General features: G+C 36.3%; 1 protein-coding gene across 1 annotated transcript; it reads right to left on the bottom strand.

The window, feature by feature from the left end:
- UFL1 (UFM1 specific ligase 1) lies at window positions 1–21,256 on the bottom strand. Its single transcript, XM_062608419.1, has 19 exons — window positions 21,104–21,256; window positions 20,259–20,404; window positions 19,183–19,215; window positions 18,351–18,444; window positions 17,012–17,126; window positions 15,763–15,893; window positions 15,066–15,124; window positions 12,235–12,381; window positions 10,919–11,094; window positions 10,071–10,250; window positions 9,566–9,686; window positions 8,094–8,216; window positions 6,141–6,261; window positions 5,103–5,266; window positions 4,036–4,166; window positions 3,819–3,899; window positions 2,996–3,081; window positions 2,395–2,575; window positions 1–1,688 (listed from the first exon to the last, which is right to left on the bottom strand). The coding sequence occupies exons 1-19, from the start codon at window positions 21,178–21,180 to the stop codon at window positions 1,479–1,481; spliced, it is 2,376 nt and encodes a 791-aa protein (XP_062464403.1). The 5' UTR covers window positions 21,181–21,256; the 3' UTR covers window positions 1–1,478.
- Window positions 21,257–21,758: the final 502 nt, after the last annotated feature.

The following is a 21,758-nucleotide window of genomic DNA, read 5'->3' as shown; positions in this document are numbered from 1 at the left end:
TAAATTTTATAAAACGTCCATTATTATTGCAGCATAAACCAGTATCGAACAAAAATACAGGGATGCTTAGAATGGCATGTTAAATCAAATGGTGCATTTGCTCATTGCTCTTTGAAAGATCCAAGTTTCAAGATGATCAACTATTGATTAAATCAACAGGATACATTTCAAATACTTAAATCATTTAATGTTATTAAAATACTTTCATATTTGTATATAGAATGTCATGTGGTATATTATTTACAAAACAGCTCAATGTCATATAAAATTGTTTATATTCAATATTGGAACTTAATAATTATTTTAGGTAAATAACAAGAAATTGAACCTATTCCCAGTATGGAAACTTTATTTCTTAAACAAAGTTAAACAGCCTGAATATTTTTCATCTCTTACTTTTAATTGTCTTCTACTGTCAGCTACGAAAGCCTCCAGCCAAGCAAAAAAACCCAACTACCTTTACTTCTGCCTTACAACCGGCAAACTGTTTTGCCTTACATCTGGTGGAAGATCAGCACTGCTGTGAACACTGATAAATGTTACTGCCTTTTATATATATATAAAATTCTTTTTTTTTTACCTTACCAAAATTATCTTAACCTTGTTTTATCAGTTACTGAGCTCCCATACTCGGCCTCTTCAACTTTCATTTATTGCGATTTCCAGTTTTGATGTATTTATGATTTAGCTTATAGAATACATGAACTGTTGGAAAACAAGTATTTGAACAGAGTAGGGCTTGCACAGAATTTGCTTTCTTTCAGCATCAGAGAATTTTGGCAAGGATGGGTGAATGACATTTTTAGTGAAAAGAACTCTATTTCTGTCTTACTACTCAAACTTGACTTTATGTAAACCCCTGAAATTACACACATGAAATCAACGGGCATTACTGAAGTAATGCAACTACAATCTCTCCTGTCTGAAAATCACCTTTTCTTAAAAGTAAGTCAGCAGTACATTTGACATACAAGACTTGTGTAATTAATAGTGGCAGAATTCTATTTTACACATTTTACCACCTTCCTGAAGACAAAAAGCACCGCACATGTGAAAATAAGGCTGGTAAAAAACTCAAGGGAAACACTTCAGCCAGTATTTTGGTCTATAAAGCTTATGTAGGAAGATCATAAATCGAAATCTTTTAATGAAACTCAGCATAAACAGAATACCGCAAGTTTTCTCAAGGAGCTGACAGAATACAATACTTCTAACTGCTATGCGAACTGGACTAAGAACTCAAGAAGTCTGCTGAATGAACAATGTACACAGCTGTACTACAACGTGTTACATGTGCTACATGCACACTGTAGTAGTACATAACAATACTTAATTCACCATCATCACCCGGCTGTAATTTGCCATTGTTAGACGCTAAATTTTAAAGTTTGCCAAGCATTATCTGCTATCCTTTCCTTCAGGATAAGAAAAAAAAAAATCTGACTGAATTATGGATTTGGATTCACCAAACAGTAATTTTATTCCTCTGTTACAGAAGATTTCCTAGATCTGAGAGCAAGGTCTTTGATAGAGGTAGTGATTTCCTGGAGCTCTTTTCGAATGGCATCTGCTTCTTCCTCTTCCAGGTTATCTGTTGTGCCACTGTCTCCATGCTCAGTTTTCTTAGTCTGGCTGATCAACTGTTTCACTACTAGCCCTTGGTACTTTACTAACAGAGAATGCTGATCCTAAGGGGAAAAGAGAGAACAAACCAAAGGAATGTCAATGTTACAGAGAAGGTACCCCTGAGCTTTAACTGAAAGTGATTTTTTTTCAAAAAGCATTCTCCCCTTTTTGCCTAAAGAGGGTAAATATATACATAAATATATTTCCATCAAGTTATTTTGCAACCTAAATTCTGAGAGACATTCAAAGGGACAAAAAAACTGAACTGCATCAATGCTGTGAGAACAGGACAATTAAACACCAAAGCAGCGAAGCAGTGCAGTTACTAAATGTCACCAGTTTGGGCACTTTGGAATACAGAATTTCAATATCTTTACTTTTGAAATGGTATATCTTTCTATAACACTGAACTAGAGAAGTTTAAAAAGCAATCATGCTCTAGCTGGAAGGAAACAGAGCGTAAGAATTTTCAGCTGCAAGAAATTATCCTCCAGTAGACAGCTGTCTCTGTGGTTAAAGGCAAAAGCTGCAGTACTTGTAACAGGTTGATTTTTAGTTTTATTGAAAAATATTGAAGACAGATCCTTGAAATGATAGGTTTGAAATACAATCCAGATTAGCAAAACTGCATATTCTGCAAATAAAACAATGATTAGACGTGAAACACAAAGATGTCAGTCATGTGCAGCAGAAACAGTATAAGGCACAACTTCAATGTTCTGTCATAGAAACAAGGTACTTTCCCCTTAAGAAACTAGAAAGGAATACCTCTGGGATCTTGCCACTTAGGAAATTAATGATCTGTGGTACTGATCTTCCTGGTGCATGAAGCATACAGTGGGTTGAAAACTGAAATAACAGTACTGATGTCAGGTGCAGAACAAGAGCTGGATCTTCTGTGACTTTAAGCTGCTCAATCAGAGCTTGTCTATGCTGAAACAGGACTTGCCTGAGGAACAGGAATACATTATATAAAAATATTTCTGTCCTACAGCAGTTGATAATATACTCTAAAACATCTAAATTTTAATTTTCTCTTCTGATCAGTTCTATGTAAAATTACACATTTAAAAGAAAAAAAAAACAAACAACAAACTAGCACTAGTGTAGCTCAAATTTTGAAAGCTCCCTAGGGAATTTATAAACTATGTTGTAGTAAGTCAAGTAAATTAGCTAAATATGAACTCTCCTCACCTCCTCTCCCATGGAATTAGGACTGCTTGACTTTGCATTTTTCAGTTCAACAGTATGGAAAGAAAGACTGCCTCTTACACATTCTGTGTGACTGCTACCACAGTAACCACCTAACATTTGTTCAGCAATACAGCTACATTTCAGACTGTGCATAGAATAAATGAAATTAACGTACCTTTCTTTCTTTTTGTCTCCTTTTTTCACCATAATACCACAAATATCCACTGCAGAATCAAGGCATGAAAGAAAATCTTCTATGCTCTATTAGAAAATGAGATAAATATTTAAACTGTGTTAGCAGATTATAAAAAAGTTAACTACTGTTCACAATTAATCACACAGATGACTGTGAATACACTTGGAATACGCTATGAAAGAAAATAGAAAGTAAAAAGTATTTAGTAGAAATTAATGCTATTCCTTTTCCAATAGTTCATATACTTAAATACTAAACCAAGTTATAATCCACTAACCTTAACAATGTAATTAAAAAAGGAATATATGTTCTACTATTATTTACAGATATGTTTTTTCTTAAGAAACATCAGTCTGGCCTTTTGCATAAAATAATAAATTACTCTGCTTTGTACTTCCCCTGCTGATCTGATTTTTTTCCTAAATATTGAGGGTTTTGCTAGTTATGAAATACATGGGACAACAATCATGAGCTTCAGGAACAAACAACAAGAAACATCAACCACTTTGAATTACACATTCTCTCAGCTTTTACTTTTCTCACCTGCACTTAGGAGATACACTGGATTTCACCTGGAAGAGAAGAGCTAGGTGACGATGTAAAGGTAAGAACAACCTTTCAAATCTAAGAATTCACAGGTATGAAAATATACTTACTCCCACTGACTTACAAAAATTTGAAAGACTATTTTGACTTCTTCATTCACAGCAGCAGCAGCAGTTATGTACTACACGCTCTCTGTTAGCTGTTTATTAGCACTGTATCAGCAGAAAATCTGAACTCAGATTCTGGATCACTTTACCTTGCCATTCAGAGAAGTATGCAGTTTAGTTAAAGGGCCTTTGGTGTCTTCTGGCAATTTACCTAAAATCTTTGTTCGGACCTGTATGAGACAAGAATTAAAATAATCTGTACTATTAATTATCACTTTAGCTGCATTTACACATAAGATAATAAAATATTAAATAAACATTACTGATCTACTTGAGACTGTTAAAAAGGAACCGCTATCTGTGTACCTCACTTGTGATTGCAGAGTAATTTTCTGTTGTCATCATTGAATCAGATGCTAGGAAGTTGAAAATCAGATTTGTAATATCTGTACAGACTGTCTTCAACAGATGTTTGGCAAGGTTAGTCTGAGTTTCGTCTGTTAAAAGAAGTAAGAGATTCAAAGTTATTTGATGCATTAAATGTGATTCTTATGAGCATCTCCTAAGACATGGAGTCTTATCAAGTATGAGTAGTATGAGAAAGTTATCTTGATACATGAAGCTAACATGCCTCATTTGTAATTGCTTATTGAACGTTCTTCAGTGAAAAATGTGAGCTTTCAGGTCTCTAAGAGTATTTTAATGTGTTGGTACTATTTCAAAAGGTGTATTTGTAGAAGCAGTAAAGTAGTCCTTGTACAACCCTCCTGAACCCCTAATGAACAATCACTGCTATTCATCAAGTAAAAACCTCTACAGGACAAGCAGTTGAACAGAAGAGCAGGCATATGACTATAGCACTGAAACAGCTTTTAGAAAAAAGAGGCTACAGAACACACGTACAAGAACAGACGCTAACGAGAAATAATTCCATTTATTCCTAAATATAGGAATATCAGGGTTTTTTATTAGCGTTCCCTTTTGTTATAAGTTTTCCCCAGGGAAAGTTCTACATGAAAGCTGAATACAGCAGAGAATCATGGAAATGTCTACAGTATTTTCCTAATGCTACTTTTCTGTCACAAAATATAGCTAAAGAAGACACCTTACAAACTATCCCACTGCAAAATGAATCTACACCTTTTTGAAAAGCTGCCCTCAAGGAGCAGCTGCTTTCAGTATCAAACCTAAAAGTTTTTAACAGGGGCTTCTTAGAAACATTCGAATTTTTCATTAGTGGCACAGGTGACAGAATGAAGGAAGCTTACTCATTTTGCACTCCAGCATAAGGTCAGTGTTAGGCAGAGTAAACGCATCTCTAAGTTTTTCCTTTTTAAATGGTTGCTCTTCTTTGACCTTGAATGTAGATTCTAGAATAAATTCAACACCCTTGAAGGAGCATATTCAGTTTTTAATGTATGTATGTACTGTACCTGTGAAATGCTTTGCTCCCTTTTCGAATAACCTAATGTTGTTGTACAAGTTTGAGAACTCCTCCTGCAAGTCCTTCATAGTCTGTCTTCTGCTGGCTCCAGAAGATGATGTTGAAGATGTAAAAACTGAACGCACGACTTCCTGGTAAGTTTTTGTTAAAGGTCTTAGAACAGGGAAGAAGAGAGGAGAAAAAGTGAACATTAAGCAAAGTGTAAAACTGTAGGTTTTTCCAAATATATCAGCAACAGAGAGCTACCATTGCACAGTAAGTGAACGGAGCATACTCACAGAATGGTGAGATTAATAAAAAAGCAAGTAACAGAAATCAGAAAATAAGCACTAGGAAGTTAAAATGTACTTTTTAAGTGCAGAAGTACTAATGGTTACAGTATGCACAGTATGTACATGCTTGCCAAGGTTTTAACTCATAACAACTCCGAAATGCAAACAAGATGAAAGATAGAAAATACTTCCAGACGCAATGCTATTCAAAAACTCTTTTAAGGGCCTGAGGACAAATTTCAGATCGATAGCTATAAGAGGGGAAGACTTTTAAGCTCCGTTAAAATAGCACAGGCCCTTCTAAACATGCAGTTACCACTGTACCCTAATGTCTTTTTTTGCCCTTACACATATTCACATGCTTTCTATTGTATGGTGCATCTTTTAAAACAAGATATTCATCTTTGCTTAGACCAGTTTGCTGACCTAATTTATTACCCAGTTCCTCAGGTACCAGCGGAGCTACAAAAGACAAGAAAGGTGAATACAGACCAAAAGCTGTACAGAAGATGGCACTGGTGGAACCCCAATATGGATCAGTGTAAGGGGGAGGAAATACAAGCATGAACTAGAAAATATGCTTGCTGACAAAGGGCACAGAACCACCTACTGCCATGACACATGCCACATGGAGCTGGGACATGTTTTGCTTCCATCATCATAACATTTTTTCTCAGCAAGAAAACAGACTGAAGAGAAGATTAATCTGAAGTGAATCGCAGAGTTTCCAACTCCAGCTGAATTACTGAAATTACCTTATTAGATGTTCAGCAAGTTCTGCAATAAGTTCTTCAGGACAATCCTGCATGTGGGTCTTTAAAACATCCTGAATTTCATCTGCTGACATGAAAGGGAACTCCGGCTGCTTATTCCTACCTGTAGTGGTCATGAGCAATGTTCATTGAGAAAACATTATACTTAGTTTTGCTGCATTTCCTCTGTGGCATAACGCATTGAAACGTCTCCACAGAAGATGAATACACATGACAGTTAAATCTTACACAGGAAAAACTGACAAAATATCTCTTTTGATTGCTTAGAAGTTATTTTCTGTAATAAACAACTTAAATAGTAATTGTAGTCACATTTCAAACTGCCTGGCCCATCCACTAATTTAGAAGAAACTACGATGTCACCAAGACCAAGTAGTTTTTAAAATGCCAAAGCTGAAAAGAATGTTCCAATTTGAAAGATTTCATAAGGTTGTTTTGTTTAGAGTCCACTTAGTAAGGTACACAATCATGTAACAGAGGGTATCGTAAGCTTAACATTACAGTATAAAATTTGAGACAAGATAAAGCAAAAGTACTAAACTAGACAAGAAGTTCCAGTAATAAAATCAACTTACATGATGTATGTTAACACATATGAATTAGTGACTCTGTATTTTGGTTTTGGACAAAATACGAAGTTTATGTGCATGCTACAGAATTGTTTTATATGTAAGAATGAGATCAGGATGATGACAGGGAACAGAAAAGGACAGGCATTCTATGATACAGATGCAGCATGTAACGGGCTTATTCTGCACATAAGGAAACTGAATGAACGGAAATCAATTATGGTCCTAGTAGTGCCACATTAGCAATAAACAACATACAAGGCTATACAAACTGGTGGTAAGGGAGCTTAAATCAGGTTTTGGAAGGGTCTTATTTATATATACCTGAATTTATCTGGGGATTTTGGCTCAAGCTACTTACTAAAATACAGCAATACAAGCATCAACAACTGTAAAGCACACGAAAGAGGTGATTTAAAACTTAATTTTGTATGCTCAGTGACTGAGCAGCCTTGAAAAATAACTTCATTTATATGAGAATTCCAGTAATCTGAGAGTAGTATCATACAAAATTAAGATGCTGTACTTCACAACTTCAAATGTTTAAAGTATTCCAGTCAGTAATGAAAGTCTTGATACTATATATAAAATGGAAGTACACATTTCTGCATCTCCATTAAATAAAAGAAGTAACACATAATCATGACTGTGCCACTTGCAACCAGTTTGCTGAAAGCCTAACAATGTAGGTGTTTAATTCTGAGGATGCTACCCATGCTCCTTCTCCTAACAGTAAAGGCAGAGAAATGGACTCAATAGGGAGCAATTCAATCTCATCCTGTAATACACACCTAAAACGAGTGAGACAGACTAGACCTTCAATGTACCTACCTTTCTCCATTACAAAGCCAACAGATATAAAGGCAACTTGCTCTGATGTAGATGTCCCAGTTAAACAAGACAAACCCTATTTAAAATATTAAACCTTTATTTTGACTGTGTATTTTATCCCTATGAGGAAAAACATCTAAGTACTAATTCTTCCTTATGATTTGTTAATTTAAGCCTTGGAACTGAATGTGAACTTCTCCATTTATTGTACACTATTCAGCAGGTATTAAGAAACCAAATATAATATTAATCCTGAAATCTAAGGCACTTCCTACATAAAATTAAATAATAAAAAAAGGTTCTCATTTCCTTTACTTAAATTTCTTTTTTAAAGACCAAGTTATACTTCTCAGTGAATATGGTATGTCTATTTCATTTAAACAGCAATATCATATCCATTGATACAATTCTAACTAAAAGTATTCTCATGTTCTTTGGCATTTTACCTGACAGTGGGGAAAACAACAAGTGTGAAAAATCAAGTGCTAAAAACATGTGAGTATTAATAGACAGTGCCCAAAATAAAAGGACAAACCTGTGCTAGTTGCTTGCGACTCTTCATCGCTGTCAGCATCTTTTCTTCCTTTCTTCTTGGTTTTCTTAATCTTGATCTCTCTAGCATTACCACCTCCTCCTCCTCTCACGCATCCACTGCCCTCTGGTGGAGAATTATTTGCTTAGTACACAGAAAAGCTGCAGCACTTAAAAAGTTTACAATATTAAAGTAATTTACCTGCATTACTTGTTAATGCTGAATTAAAACCCTACAACCTGATTCTAAATATAACCTGAAATCCATATCCCAGAATCTTAGGACTTTAAGATTCAGTCTTGAGAAAAAAGAGCAACTGAGTCACAGCTTTATTTAAGCTAACATCACCAACAAACACAAGTACTAATCATATTGAATGCACCTATATATTCTATTTTTAAAAGGCACAATATCTTTTTCCAGCTGAAAACAGATGAGATACCACTTTCCAGAATGTAACGGCAGATTTTCTGTTGGCTGAAAATAGCATCTTAGTAGGCATTTAGCGTTTTTATTCAGTGATGCTGAATAACTGAGCTACTGAAAAATATCCAGATAATGCAATCTTGTTAACCTACAGAGAAAAAAATCCTACGTAGTAAGCATTTATCCAAAATATTCTTGAAAACATGCATTCAATTAACTAGAACACTAATTCTTTTTCAACTATTCCTCGATGACTATAACGCAATGAGATGTTACAGTTCTGATAAACATATCAAACTACTTAGTTCGTATTTCCTGTAATCCATGTATTCACCCTGCAGACTGGATCTCAATTTGAAATACAGTCCTTTTCCACAAAGTAAGTAGTTCTGCTGCTTGTTTCCCTTTCCACAGCTTGTTCCCTTCTTTTTTCACTTGAAAGAAATTTCAGATCCAGAATAACTGGTTCTATACATGCACTAAGACCTTAAATATAAGGTCCAAGATTTCAAGTAACTACATTATGTAACAGGAAGGAAACACCCCCCTGCCCCCAAACCTGATTTCTCTATTTATACAGAGTTATTTTGGAATTTATTTCTCAAGACTATTAAGAAATAGTTTCATTTTCATGGGTCCTTGAGAAGAAGAGCACAGAGTGTATTTATACTGTGTAATCAAAAATGGTACAGAGGTCCCTGAGCTACTGGTTTGGCCACTCCCCAGTGCACAACTCAATCTTACGTGGTCATACCATATACACTAACAAATGGATTCCTTGCTTCTAAGGATAGCTGCCTTGTGTTGGACTAACTCAAGACACCTTTATGATACTTCTAAACCTGAAATTAGTTCTCATGGACATAGCTCAGACACATCCACATCTACAGAATAATGATAAGATGTGGTTGGATTATTTCTTAAAATATCTTCAGCAACAGAGTGGAAGAAACTACCAGACTACAAAGTACCGTAACTTTATATTTGAATACTTCCAAGGCTAAACAAGCCTTTTTTTTTTTTTTCTTTTCTTAATATAGATGCTTTACCTGTTGCCTTCTTTCTTCTTTCATCCTTTTTGTCTTTTTTATTAGCATATGAGTTCTCTAAACCAGAAGCCTGTTTTAAATCTTCTTCAGTGATTAAATTAACAGGGTTATTTTTAATTTCCTGAAATGAAGAACATGCACTTAACAGCAAAAAGATACAGCAACAAAAGATACATGCAGAAACATTTAACCCTTTTGGCCATGTTTTCAGTATACTAAGCTAACACCATGTATTTCAAGTGCAATACATAAAGAGATATTTATTCTTCTCTTCAAAATCCAGCATCTGGTCATCCTGTCAGTGGAATAGTGTTCCCTGAGTGCAACTGAACATACATTAAATTACACTGATTACACGCACAAACTTTTTCATCATTTTTGTTCTTCTTCTCAAACTTTATTTCAGATGAGATGCAAAGAGATGGTAACAGCAAACAGAGTCATATAAACTATAGTCCAGCACTCAATGTATAGTGATTGCATCTTGACCAAAAAAAACCCCTACCTTTTCAGCTTTCTGCTGCATGGTAGCAGAGAACAGATCAGCACAGCTGCTTACAAATTTCTCACTGACAACAATAGTGTCACTGAAGATTAAACCTGAAGAATTTTTGTTTAAAGATCTCAACACTTGCTGAAGCAAAATCCCAGCATCTTCTACTGACAATGAGCTGGGCAGAAGAGTCTATGGTGAAGAAAATAAAAAGAATTTACATACAATGATCTGTTCTAGACTGGACAGACATACTTGTGTGTGGATAAACAGAATCCATGGACATTTGACAACTATTTAGAATATACTGTACTTTTAAAATTAAACTACCAATTTAAGAGTAAACACTATTTTAAATCTTATAACACCAGAAATCAACATTGCTCTGTGCAAACGCACGGCAACTTCTTCAAAATGCACCTCAACAGATACAGAGTAACACCAAACAAAACAGCAGGCTTCCTTGCAAGTGACAAAATAGCGCTGTTATGGCCTAGAATTAGGATTTAGCCAAGACAAAATAGCTAATATTCGTCTGCTTACAAAACTGTCACAGAAATCCGGTTTAAACTTTTTCCCACCTCCCCCCCAAAATATACTGCTCTCTAGCAGAATACATTAGCACTAATTTTGAAATGAAAGTTAGTCCTAGGTTTCTATCAACTGAATACTGCTGTCCTTCCATTGGCTTTGTTCAGATCAAAGGCAAATAACGCCTTTTTACTCGTTATTTCACTTGAACTGAATATCCCTCTTTGTAAACATGAAATTTTTCATTATATATGTGTAGTATACATATTTTTGGACACAAAAGTAAAACAAAACAAATAAATACAACAACAACTGAAAGGGTTGCTTACTGCTACATCTATCCAGTTCCCAGAACTGATGGCTTCCTCTACAGAGGCTTCAACTTGATCCACGATTTCTTGACCAACACAAGCTGCTCTCAGAAATAAGAGCTGTGTAGACTTGTACCTTTTTTTAATATAGCCTGCTGGGTCAGGGATGCCAAGTCTGTGCAACGCATCAAATTCTATAAAACAGTTAGATGTCTGTCACATTTAAGTACCTTCATATACTTACAGGATCTTATGTGGTAATTTTTTTTGAAAGCAGGAAATGAAGAATTTCGTTTAGTTTGTATAAAAGTAAATGCAGCCTCAAGCAGATGCTGACCTAAAACTTAGTTTGTACAAGCTGCACTACAATATAGTTAAGAGAAATATGAAGATTAAATAATGGACATTAGTTTGGGCTGAGTTTTGGAAAAAAAGAATTGTTTGGAGTTTTGATTTTTTGTGTTTTTTTTTTTTTCAGATTCCTATACCTTTAACTTTGCAATTGTATCTTTTCTAAGTATTCCAATATAACATGCACAATATTCATAATATATACAATAACAAAATGTTTTGTTTTCAAAAGCCACCCCAATATGCTCATAGAATTGTGCAATGCCTCACAACCAAAGTGTTTCAACTATTTGGCAGTTTATACTTAGACATTCTGAAAACATTCAAAGACTTTGACAGATAATCTATCAGTCAAGCAGTATTACAGAAACACTTAACACTACTACAGTAAATTATGATGAAGCTTTTCAAACTGCAAGACTAACTGTTTTTAGGAACTGGCCCTTTGGGACCATAAGGATACATTCTCTGTTTGTTCAGGTCCATATTTTCCCATAGCTCCTGTATTAAAACACCACCGTCCAGCATCACTCATCTTTAAGTTAGATAGATTTGTTTGGATTCAAATCAGACACTAGTGCCACCCAGTCCAGTTCTACAAATCTTACTTTGCACAGGTTCGTCCTGTGCACTGCATGCTTGGCTGTCCAGACTATTAGCCCAAGTTTGGTTGTAATCTGGATGCCTGGACTGAAACTCCAACCTTGTGGATCAAACATGATCACCTGGAAAGTCTACAGGGAGTAGTCTAAGAAATGTTTTCAGAACAGCAGTAAAAGTAGCATTTGTAACTCTGGTTTTGAGAAATAAAGTTACTGTTTAGCAGTATGGTTAGTCTTTTAACAAAGGAGTATCAACTACCGTACTGATTTCCACATATTCTTGTGAGGCTTCACTCTAAACACTGGCTATATTAGGGTAAGACCAATTACATAAATTAGTTTTAGAAAGACATGTTATCTATGGGAATATAGATTAATTACCTAAGTAACCATTCTGCTTGAAAAAAGAATCCACCCAGTTGCTCTGCGTTCTGGCATAAATGTCTGGAATAAACACAGCCTTATCCTGTCTCCCACCAACCACAGTGCCTTTTAGTCGACCAGTGTTAACAAGCTCTTCCAGCACAGCTACAACACAGAAAATAAAAGAAGTGGCATTTTCCACTTTGATATCTCCACTAAACAAAATATGGCAATTACTTTCCCCGTTTGGTTTCCTCTTTGCTGTCCCCCACCCCATTAGCTGTCTGTGCTTGCTTTAGAAAAACATTTATTGGGTCTATCAACTATTTTTTACACTATGCAAGTGTTCTGATAAAAGCTCTGGAAAGCATACAATGTTTCAAAAGAGTGAACCTCAGAATCAAAATGGCAGAATCAAAACACTTCTTATTGAACATGTAACTGCACAGTTTGAGCTTTTACTTTAGAAAATGTAGTCATAAAAATATCTTTATATATATATAATGTATAAGTGTTTTAGCAATTATGTTCTCTTCAAATTCACTGCTTGCATGTTAACCAAGACAGAAAAAAAGAGATCCAAACACACTAAAATGACATGAAAAATTGTTATCTAAATAAATGTGAGCACCTCCTACTAAATATGCATAAATGTGAGCACCTCCTACTGGTGACCATCTTTATGGTTTACAAAGTTCACACTGTTGCCAATAATAACCTCCTAATAATGCACAAATACTGTTGATGAAGAACATACTGGCAACTGGTAGTACCAAAGTACTAAGCCTTTCTCAATGCTTAATAAGGTATTTCTGGTCCATTAAAGGTGCACAAGAATATCTGATTGACCTTGTATGCTCTGCCTGTGCCTTCTCATACATCACTAGATACAATGACAAAAAAAAAAAAAAATCAGTGACATCAACTGCCAAGCTCTGTTGATTTCCAGAGATTTGCTAGATGCCTTTTTTTTCCCCAGTTTGGGATGATTTCTATTTCATTGAAAGACAGACTTTACGCTGGAACAGAACATTAAATAGTATCATATGATTTGGCTTCTTCCTCATGATATGAGTAAACATTACAATATGCTTAGTACAGCACATGAAGGTTTAGCTCACCTACACAGGAAAATTTACTCAAAAACCTGGCTCCAAAAGAAATACTGCACATTAAATCATGATTTTTTTTTTTTTTCTTCTTTGGGCAGATATGAACATGGTGTAAGTAAGTCTCTACAAGGTAGAGGAGCAGCTGTTGAACACAACTGCCTCTAACTCAGCTGAACATTACTTACACTGAGAAAATGTAGAAGAAAGAGAAACTGATTTAAACAAGACACAGCCTTACATCACCTAAAACAAGAGTCAGAAATCATGTTCTGCCATGATTCAGTTGCCTTGTATAAAATGGAGCTTATAGGACAGATTTTTAAAATAAAATTAGATGTTTGTACTTACTAATAGTTAAATTATAACAAAAATATAAGTGACATCATTAAAAGGTATTTTTTCAAATTTCTAGCACTTGTGAAATTGAAATGGTATCTCAGCAAATAGAATAAAATCAAATGTCCTCTAGCAGTGAGTAAAAAGATAAAAAGCTCTTTGAAACTTGCAGAAGTGAAATACAGTAAGAAAAACTAAAGAAAAAGACGAACAAACTCATTAAAAAAAAAACCCACCCCAACACCCATGAAAAAGATACAAGAAACAGACACAGTTATGACTACTAGTGATGAGAAAACACTAGAACTTCTATCCACATTAACACTGTACATGAGCAGAACATGACCATGTACTTGCAGGAACTGTTTGAAAAAGACTGTAAACACATACTGGAATTTATCGGGTACTGCAACAGTATTATAATACAGTTTAACAGATTTTCCTTTTAATCTATGAATAGCTGGATGGTATGTTCCAAAAAACAGAGAGGAAACCTTAAATAGATTATGTGAAAGTAGAGTGTTTATATAACCTTCTTTAAATGCTAAGATTTTCATTTTCAATGAACAAGTTTGTTGCAAAGAACAAGAAGGTAAGCAGAGAGGTATTACAGCACAGCTAAAGCGTGCAATGCCCAGAAGGCAAAAAGACCCAACCAAACGAAGAGAAATAGTAAGTTTCATGAGAAGAGACAGAAAACTACTAAGTTCTAAAGACCAGTAGCACTTAAGTCAGCCAGAATGCAAGACTAATGATGCTTGAAGCAGCATTTTGGACGGATGGGAGGGGACAGTGAAAGAAAAGCTACAACATTAGAAGTAAAAAACAATTAAGTACTGCCTAAAAGTTTCAGTAGTGGGGTAGAAAATCTATTTTTGCATTTCTATTTAAAAAAGAAACTGCAAGAAATAAAAGCAAACAGTTTAAGGATATGCTTTACCTCTCAGCATATAAACACATTTAACTAAGAGCATAACAAAAGCTCTGCCTCCGATATCACAGAGAAAAGTCAATAAATAGAATCCAGAGCAGTTAACGTTACTTGGCTACATAAAATCTGTTCCCTTTTGTTGCTTCACAGATAAAACTGCCAGTAGCTAAGGGCAAATAACAAAACAGATGACAAAATGAGTACTGTACTTCTTGCATCATCCTGCACCAGAGGCACTTCACCAATGTATCCTTTCATTGCTTTAGATACAGAGAACATCTCTTCAGTTCTGGATAGCAGAAAAGATTTAACGTTTTTTACAGTAAAGAGAAACATATCGCTCGTTCTTCCAGAATTAAAGCTATATATTAAAATGCTTATTTGAAAGCATACTTCTAGTAATGAAGAATCTATTAATTAACTAAAAAAACCCCAACAAACCAACCCAACCCAATCCAAATGAAACTCACAGTAAAGTAAATGTTCTTGAAATCCGTACCGTGTGATCAAGTTACTTACAGGTCTAGGCCTTGGAAAAAAGACAAACAAACCAATATAAGTCAATGACCTGAAACTGATGCGGCAAATCTAGAAATGAGAGGTTACGCCAGATGGACAAAACTACAAAGTATCTTAGCCCCAGGGCGCTATGTTGATGTTTAACATTACCAAAAACATTTTAATTTTAAATTACTACGAAGTTGTATCTTATAACAAAGTTATAATAATTACTGTAAGGAAACTTTCGCTGTTCCAAGTTTTGCTCTTCAAACAAATTGACACAGAAAGTTATTGACTTAATTATAAAAAAATATCTAGAATCACACATAGTGGGCAGACATCAATATGTAATTGACTAGGGATGAGGATAGATACTCTCCAAACAAATGGGAGAACTACTGATTAACATTTTCTTCAGCCAAACAACTTCTTGTATACTGCATATTGTTATACCTCCCTTGTTCTCCTTTCAAAAGGAGGTCCCTATTTCAAAAAAGAAAAGTGAGTCTACTATAAGTAAATAATTCACCCCAGGAACTGAACTACACTTAAAGAAATCAATCCATAGGTTTTTATTTTCTTTTCTTTTTCAGTCACAAGAGAATTTGGTCCATAAAGACCTATTTTGAAAATATTTTAATATGTGGTTGCATGCGTTCCATTTACCGAGTAATTGCAGTGAAGAGACCACGAATGCGTGCTCGATGCCGTGACACAAAGGCTTCTGTAAAAATCACCTCATGGTTTTCCTGGTCTAGTTGTCCATGAATAATTCTACCCAAACGCCTGGATAATGCCTGTAAATAGAAGCTGGGTTAACTGCTAAAACTGTATATTAATGATATTAAACAAAAATGAATGAAAAAAAACCTGTATTAGCAGAGCAGCAAATTAGCTTTGCTAATTCAGAAATGAGGACTGCAAGTTTAAATTACTACTTAGGTATGTTGAGAATTTGTATGTATTTACTACATATAAATTGATGCCATTATGGCCCACACTCCAAACTTAAGGGAATTCAGCTTTCCTAACAATGCCCTCTTCTATTAGATATGTGAGCATCTAATGATGAAAGAAAACTTTTCAAAAGAAGTAAAAATAGTTTGGAAATGAGCAATACTATTTTTTTTTCAAATAGACAAGATAAAAATCAGGAACCATAAACACAAAAGAAAACAGGTAGAAACAGTTTATAAATGTGCATCATTGGAAGTGAACTGAACCCAGGAATTACTGCCCAGGAAACAAACAGAACGTGTAATTTTGTGTGCTACAAATGTTTTTGTAGAAGCTGATCACACAAAAAGTATTAGAAGAAATCTGCTCACAAACTGAGAGTCAACAAGGTTGTCTGTGGTACATAATATGACTGTTCACCTAACACATGCCATGGGATTACTCTTTGAAAAAAGTATCTTCTAATCAAAATCTAACCTTAACTGAAAGTCAATAATGGTAAGAGAATTCTCCCTAATCCTCTGAAACACTACAATAGTCACTAACAAAAGAAAAGTTTTTCGTTTCTACTCTGAATGTTTTTTGAATAAACTGAAAGGTCTCTACCACTGTATTTCTGCTTCCTGGGTAACTAATAAGACTGATGAAATTACCCCTATATCTTTAGTATCTCACACAAATAAGTTTTCAGATCTTACACTAATCTAACCTGTTCCTGATGTTACTAATTCTGGTCTGTTCCTACCAGTTATAAAGATTCTGAAGAAATTTTGCCCAGTAGTCAAAAGGCTATCAACCTCATTCTGCGAATGGTTTTTACACTGTACCTTCTACATACCTAATACTTTTCTGCTTAGAATGACAGTTTATAATAATTACAGCCATGAATACTGCAAAGATAACGAAAGAATATAAATATAACAAATTCTATATTTGCTAGGTTGGTGGCTTGCATCACCTGTATCAGGAAGTCTCCTGGAAGGTCGTATGTCTTGCAGAGTTCAGACACTGTCACCTGGCCAGTTTCCTGTAGTTTATCATTTATTTCTTCTGCTAATTGATCCAGGTAACTCCTTATTTAAAAACAAGAAAAAACCACCCACAAAGTGTGAATTTCAAAATCAACCTGCTAGACATATGCTAAATTACTAATTGACCTGGCATTATGATGACTATGGAGTAAGGCTGAGAGAGGTGGGCTTGTTCAGCCTGGAGAAGAGAAGGCTGGAGAAGGGAGACCTTACAGCAGCCTTCCACTACCTAAAGGAGGCCTACAAGAAATCTGGAGTGAGACTTTTTACAAGGGCATGTAGAGACAGGACAAGGGATAATGGCTTTAAACTGAAATAGGGGAGATCTAGATTAGATATTAGGAAGAAGTTCTTTACTGTGAAGGTGGTGATGCACTGGAACAGGCTGGCCAGAGAAGCTGTGGCTGCCCATTCCTGGCAGTGTGCAAGGCCAGCCAGGATGGGGCTTTGAGCAACTTGGTCTAGTGGAAGGCTGGAACTAGATGATCTTTAAGGTCCTTCCCAATCCAAACCATTCTATGATTCTATGACTATAGCTCTTTCTGCTGAATTTTTGCAAAAATAAAGTTAGTTTAAATTAAAAAAGGAGAACAATGTCAGTGAACATGTGGTTGTTTGGTTTTGGTTTTCTTTAAGCCCGCTAACCAAGTAGCCAGTATTAAAATTGGCCATTTATCTGCTTGGATGAATTTGTCAACTAGCGGGAACAGGAAAACATTAATATGTCAAGGAAGCTTAGAAAAGGGCTTTAATAAGCAAGATAGCTTTTTATCAAGAGAGCCAGGAACTTCACATTCTTTGCCAAGAATAAATCCTGCAGCACAATCAATAATAGAGACAAGAGTATTACTTCAGTAGCTGTTAGTGTGCTGAAAGCCATGAAATAACTTGCTCATACACCTTCAGCTTGTGAGGTAAAGCAAGACATGGGAAAAAATTATACTGTTTGTCAATAGCTGAGGCAAACAGCAAAGGCAAGAGAGATATGGCTGCTGTACACAAATACACTAAGTAAGAAATGAAGCCTCCTAAGTGCAGGATACTGGCCTCAGTAAGGCCTTTGCTCCATGGATTCACTGGATGCTCTGAGACAGGCCTTGCTTGCCATTTCCACAAGAAGCACTGATCACCACCAGGCACCCTTAGCAGCAGGCAAGAAAAATGCAGTTTGCTTCAAAAGCAACAAAGGCTGGCCAATGCTTTTAGCCTGCATTCTAAAATATGAGAGGAATGTGAATTATACATATTGCTCCTGAAAGTACTCACTCATTTATAAGCTGTCCCAATACAAGCTGAATAGTTTTTTCAGATTTAACGATGTCATTAGCTCTGTTTTCAATATGCAGAAGGTCCACATTTAGTACCTACAGAAAAATGCCAATGAAACCTCTTATCAGAACTTTAAATTAATTCTCAAACATTGAGATATCATACTTACACATTCCTATGTCTTGGGGAAAGCTGCTTTTATTTTTTCTGCTATTGCATACATACATAGTTAAGCTGTGATTTGGAATAAAGCAGCAATGCTTTCTTTGCAACTGTGACAAGGTCAAAAGAAACCTCTACAATAAAAAAATCCAGAAAGCTACGAACAGAAAAAACTAAATTGTCTTTCAGAATGGTTTTCTGATTCCAAGTGATTTTACTCAAGCCAGAAGGGAAAATGAGTCACAGAGGAAGACTACTCAAGTATAAAGATTAGTGGAGACAAGCGAATAAAAAAGGAAGAGTGAAGATCCAAAGAGGCATGCAAAAGTTAATCATGCATGCTCCTGCAGCTTTATATTTAAATGAAAAACATATTTATTTTGTTTGTCATCCTTAGTTTACAAAGGAAGAGTTCATAAAGAAAATCAGTATAATTCAGTGGTGATTTCAGAGTTCTTAGATTATCATTAAGCACACAGGAGCTTTCTACAAAGCAGTAAATTGTCAGATTAAGTAATCTGCTGTACTCTGACATGAGCTATCAGCTTTTCATAAAGTTCATTCTCTTAAAAAAGTAAATTAGCTGGAATATAACTGATGAACTCCACATTTACAATATACATGGTGAAGTAAAGAAAGAAGTATGTAGTATTTTATTACTAAAAAGTTACCTGTTGTAAGTCAACAATGTTTACTCGACCTTCAAAAAAAAAGCACAAATACACTTTTAGTGTATAAAACATGCTTGAACAGATTTAGTATATAGCATAGTCCATTGTGTACAAAACATTTCCTCACTACCTTTCTGTAAACCAATTAAATCAACTTCAGATTTATATGTTATCAAATCACAGGCAGTCAGAGCAAGATATCCCTACTGTTCTACCTACTGCCTTGCTGACAATCCAATACAGAAATTTCAGAAGTAAAAATCACTGTTTAAACTCCCTCCCAATTAGTTTTTGCCTTGATGCTGATCTGGATTTGACCACTTGTCCATGAGTATCAAAACAGCGATTACCAAAACTTTTTACCCTTGCATGATGCTACTAACAAACCCCAGCAACTTTAAATTCAATTCAAGCTATCATACTGATATGATACAGTGGCCTAACGTATTGAGGCATATTTGTGGTGACCGTAAGAATACTACTAATCTGTATAAACATAATAAGGAAATTAATTTTCTAAACACATAACATGAAATTCACCCTTAAACATAATTAAAAGTACAGTACACTGTCTTATTAAAACCATTGACAAAAAGCTGTCTGAGGCTATGTGCTTCCTTACATATCTGAGATCTTATAAAGCGGACCGCTCATCATTCTCATAAAATAGATAATGTCAGTGACAACTTTAAAATATTATCAAGGACATGAATAGAGAATGATTTTGAAATTCCGAGTCAAGGCCAAATATCTAGGCTAGTTAACCATACTAAAGTGCCAAACTTCCTTCAAAAGGGTTCTTAGACCACTTCTACCTTCGCATGCGTGAAAATGAACAAATGAACTAAGTAAAGTATCTTGATATGCTTACCTAAACATTTAACACAGATCTGAAGTGACAATAAAAAAGTAGTAGGTGAATTAATACGTAGATGAAGCAGTAGGAAGAAAGTTTGTTTTTTGGGTTTTTTTTTTGCAAGATTAGGGCTACTGAACAAAACCTTCAAAGTCTTTCTGTAGTCTTCAGAACTAACTTCCAAATCCAGAGGAAGAAAGCAAATGTCACACTTACCACCACATACGTGAAGCTCATCCCGGATCTCCTTACTAATCTGTGCTGGAGTGACATATTCTTTTCCATCAAGTGTGTGCACTACTTCCAACTGCTTCTCTGCAATCAGTTTAGTGACAATTTCTATACAGTTCCGCTCTGATAATCTATCAACAGCATAAATAAAATCAGTCAAGTCTAAGTAAGTGCTTGCTAAAATTATCTTTAAATTGATGTTTCAGAAATACTAAACACAGGAAGTGCAATGAGGATTACTGTTGTATTTTTAAAGACAAAAAACTGAGTTCAAGATCCTGCTTATCACCTCCCAAATCATCCATATGGCTTCATTTATGTGCGTCATATCTCTAAAACAACTTTTACTCTTCCTCTTAACAGCTGTCAGCCCCTTTTTGCTGAAAGAATGCACCTGCTTGTGGACTTAAGAGCGGCTGTGCTTACAGAATGTGTGTCTACCACTCTTGTGTATTTTTTTATTTTGCTTTGCTTGCTTGGGATGATTTTATTTTTCTTTAATAAAAACAGTAGGCAACAACCTCTACTGCCCAACGACACACACGGAAGAAACAAAGCACTGGAACCATGACAGCCTTCACCAGCCCGAACTTAGCAGCAATTGCATACCCTGGACCTGCACGTACTCTGTGGGGGCCCTCGGGACTTTTGGGACTGCCTGGCTGAGCTCCCGGCCCCGGCTGTGTGTGAGGGCAGGAGGCTGTGAGGGCGGGCGAGGAAAGGGAAGCTGCCGGCGCGGGGAGGGGAGGGGAAGGAGCGCCGGCAGCGATCCTTAGCGGCAGGCGGCGGGGGCCGCGGTCCGCAGCGGGTACCGGCACCGCGCTGCTCACCTGTGGGCCACCTCGGCAAACTGCGCCCGCTGGAAATCGGCCGCCAGGCGCCGAATCTCCTCCCAGGCGGCCGCCATCGCCGCCTCGACACTACACGTCAGACCCCGCCGGCCGAGCTACGGGAAGCCAGCGCGGTCAAAACGCCTCGTCACGGCAGACTGCCGCAGCGACACCTATCGGCCGGGAGCCGCCCCTGGCCTGGCCGCAGCCCAAACAACGATAAAATAGCAAAAAGCAAAAAAACCAAAAAAGCAAAAAATAAAAAAGCGGTTTCCCCAGGCGTGCCTGACTCTCACAGCGGGGCCCGGTGGATGTAGCCGTCAGAGCAGGCAAACCGAGTTGTTAGTGAGGCCCTGAGCAGTGCCATCACGGCTGACGGGGTGCTGGAGCTGATGGCTGAGCAGCGTGCTTCATTCACCCTGTGTGCTGTGTGCCCTTGGCAGCCGGCTTCTCTGGCACCCTGTCAGGGGACTGAAACTTGGCCTGAAACGTAAACAGAGCGTGTTGGTGGGAACCTGAACAGCACTAGAAGCCGGTGTTACCGAAAACTGAAGTGAAATTTAGTCTGGAAGTAGGGTATGAGGCAAATAGTGTCATCATTTAAAGGCACCGCTATTGCGCAGTGAAGGGCGAGCTTGTCATCTGGCAACGGAAA

The sequence above is a fragment of the Pezoporus occidentalis genome, unplaced genomic scaffold (genome assembly GCF_034315485.1).
Source record: "Pezoporus occidentalis ecotype Australia unplaced genomic scaffold, CSIRO_AGI_Poc_V1 ctg13, whole genome shotgun sequence".
NCBI lineage: Eukaryota > Metazoa > Chordata > Aves > Psittaciformes > Psittacidae > Pezoporus > Pezoporus occidentalis.
This window is presented reverse-complemented; position numbering and strand designations above follow the sequence as displayed.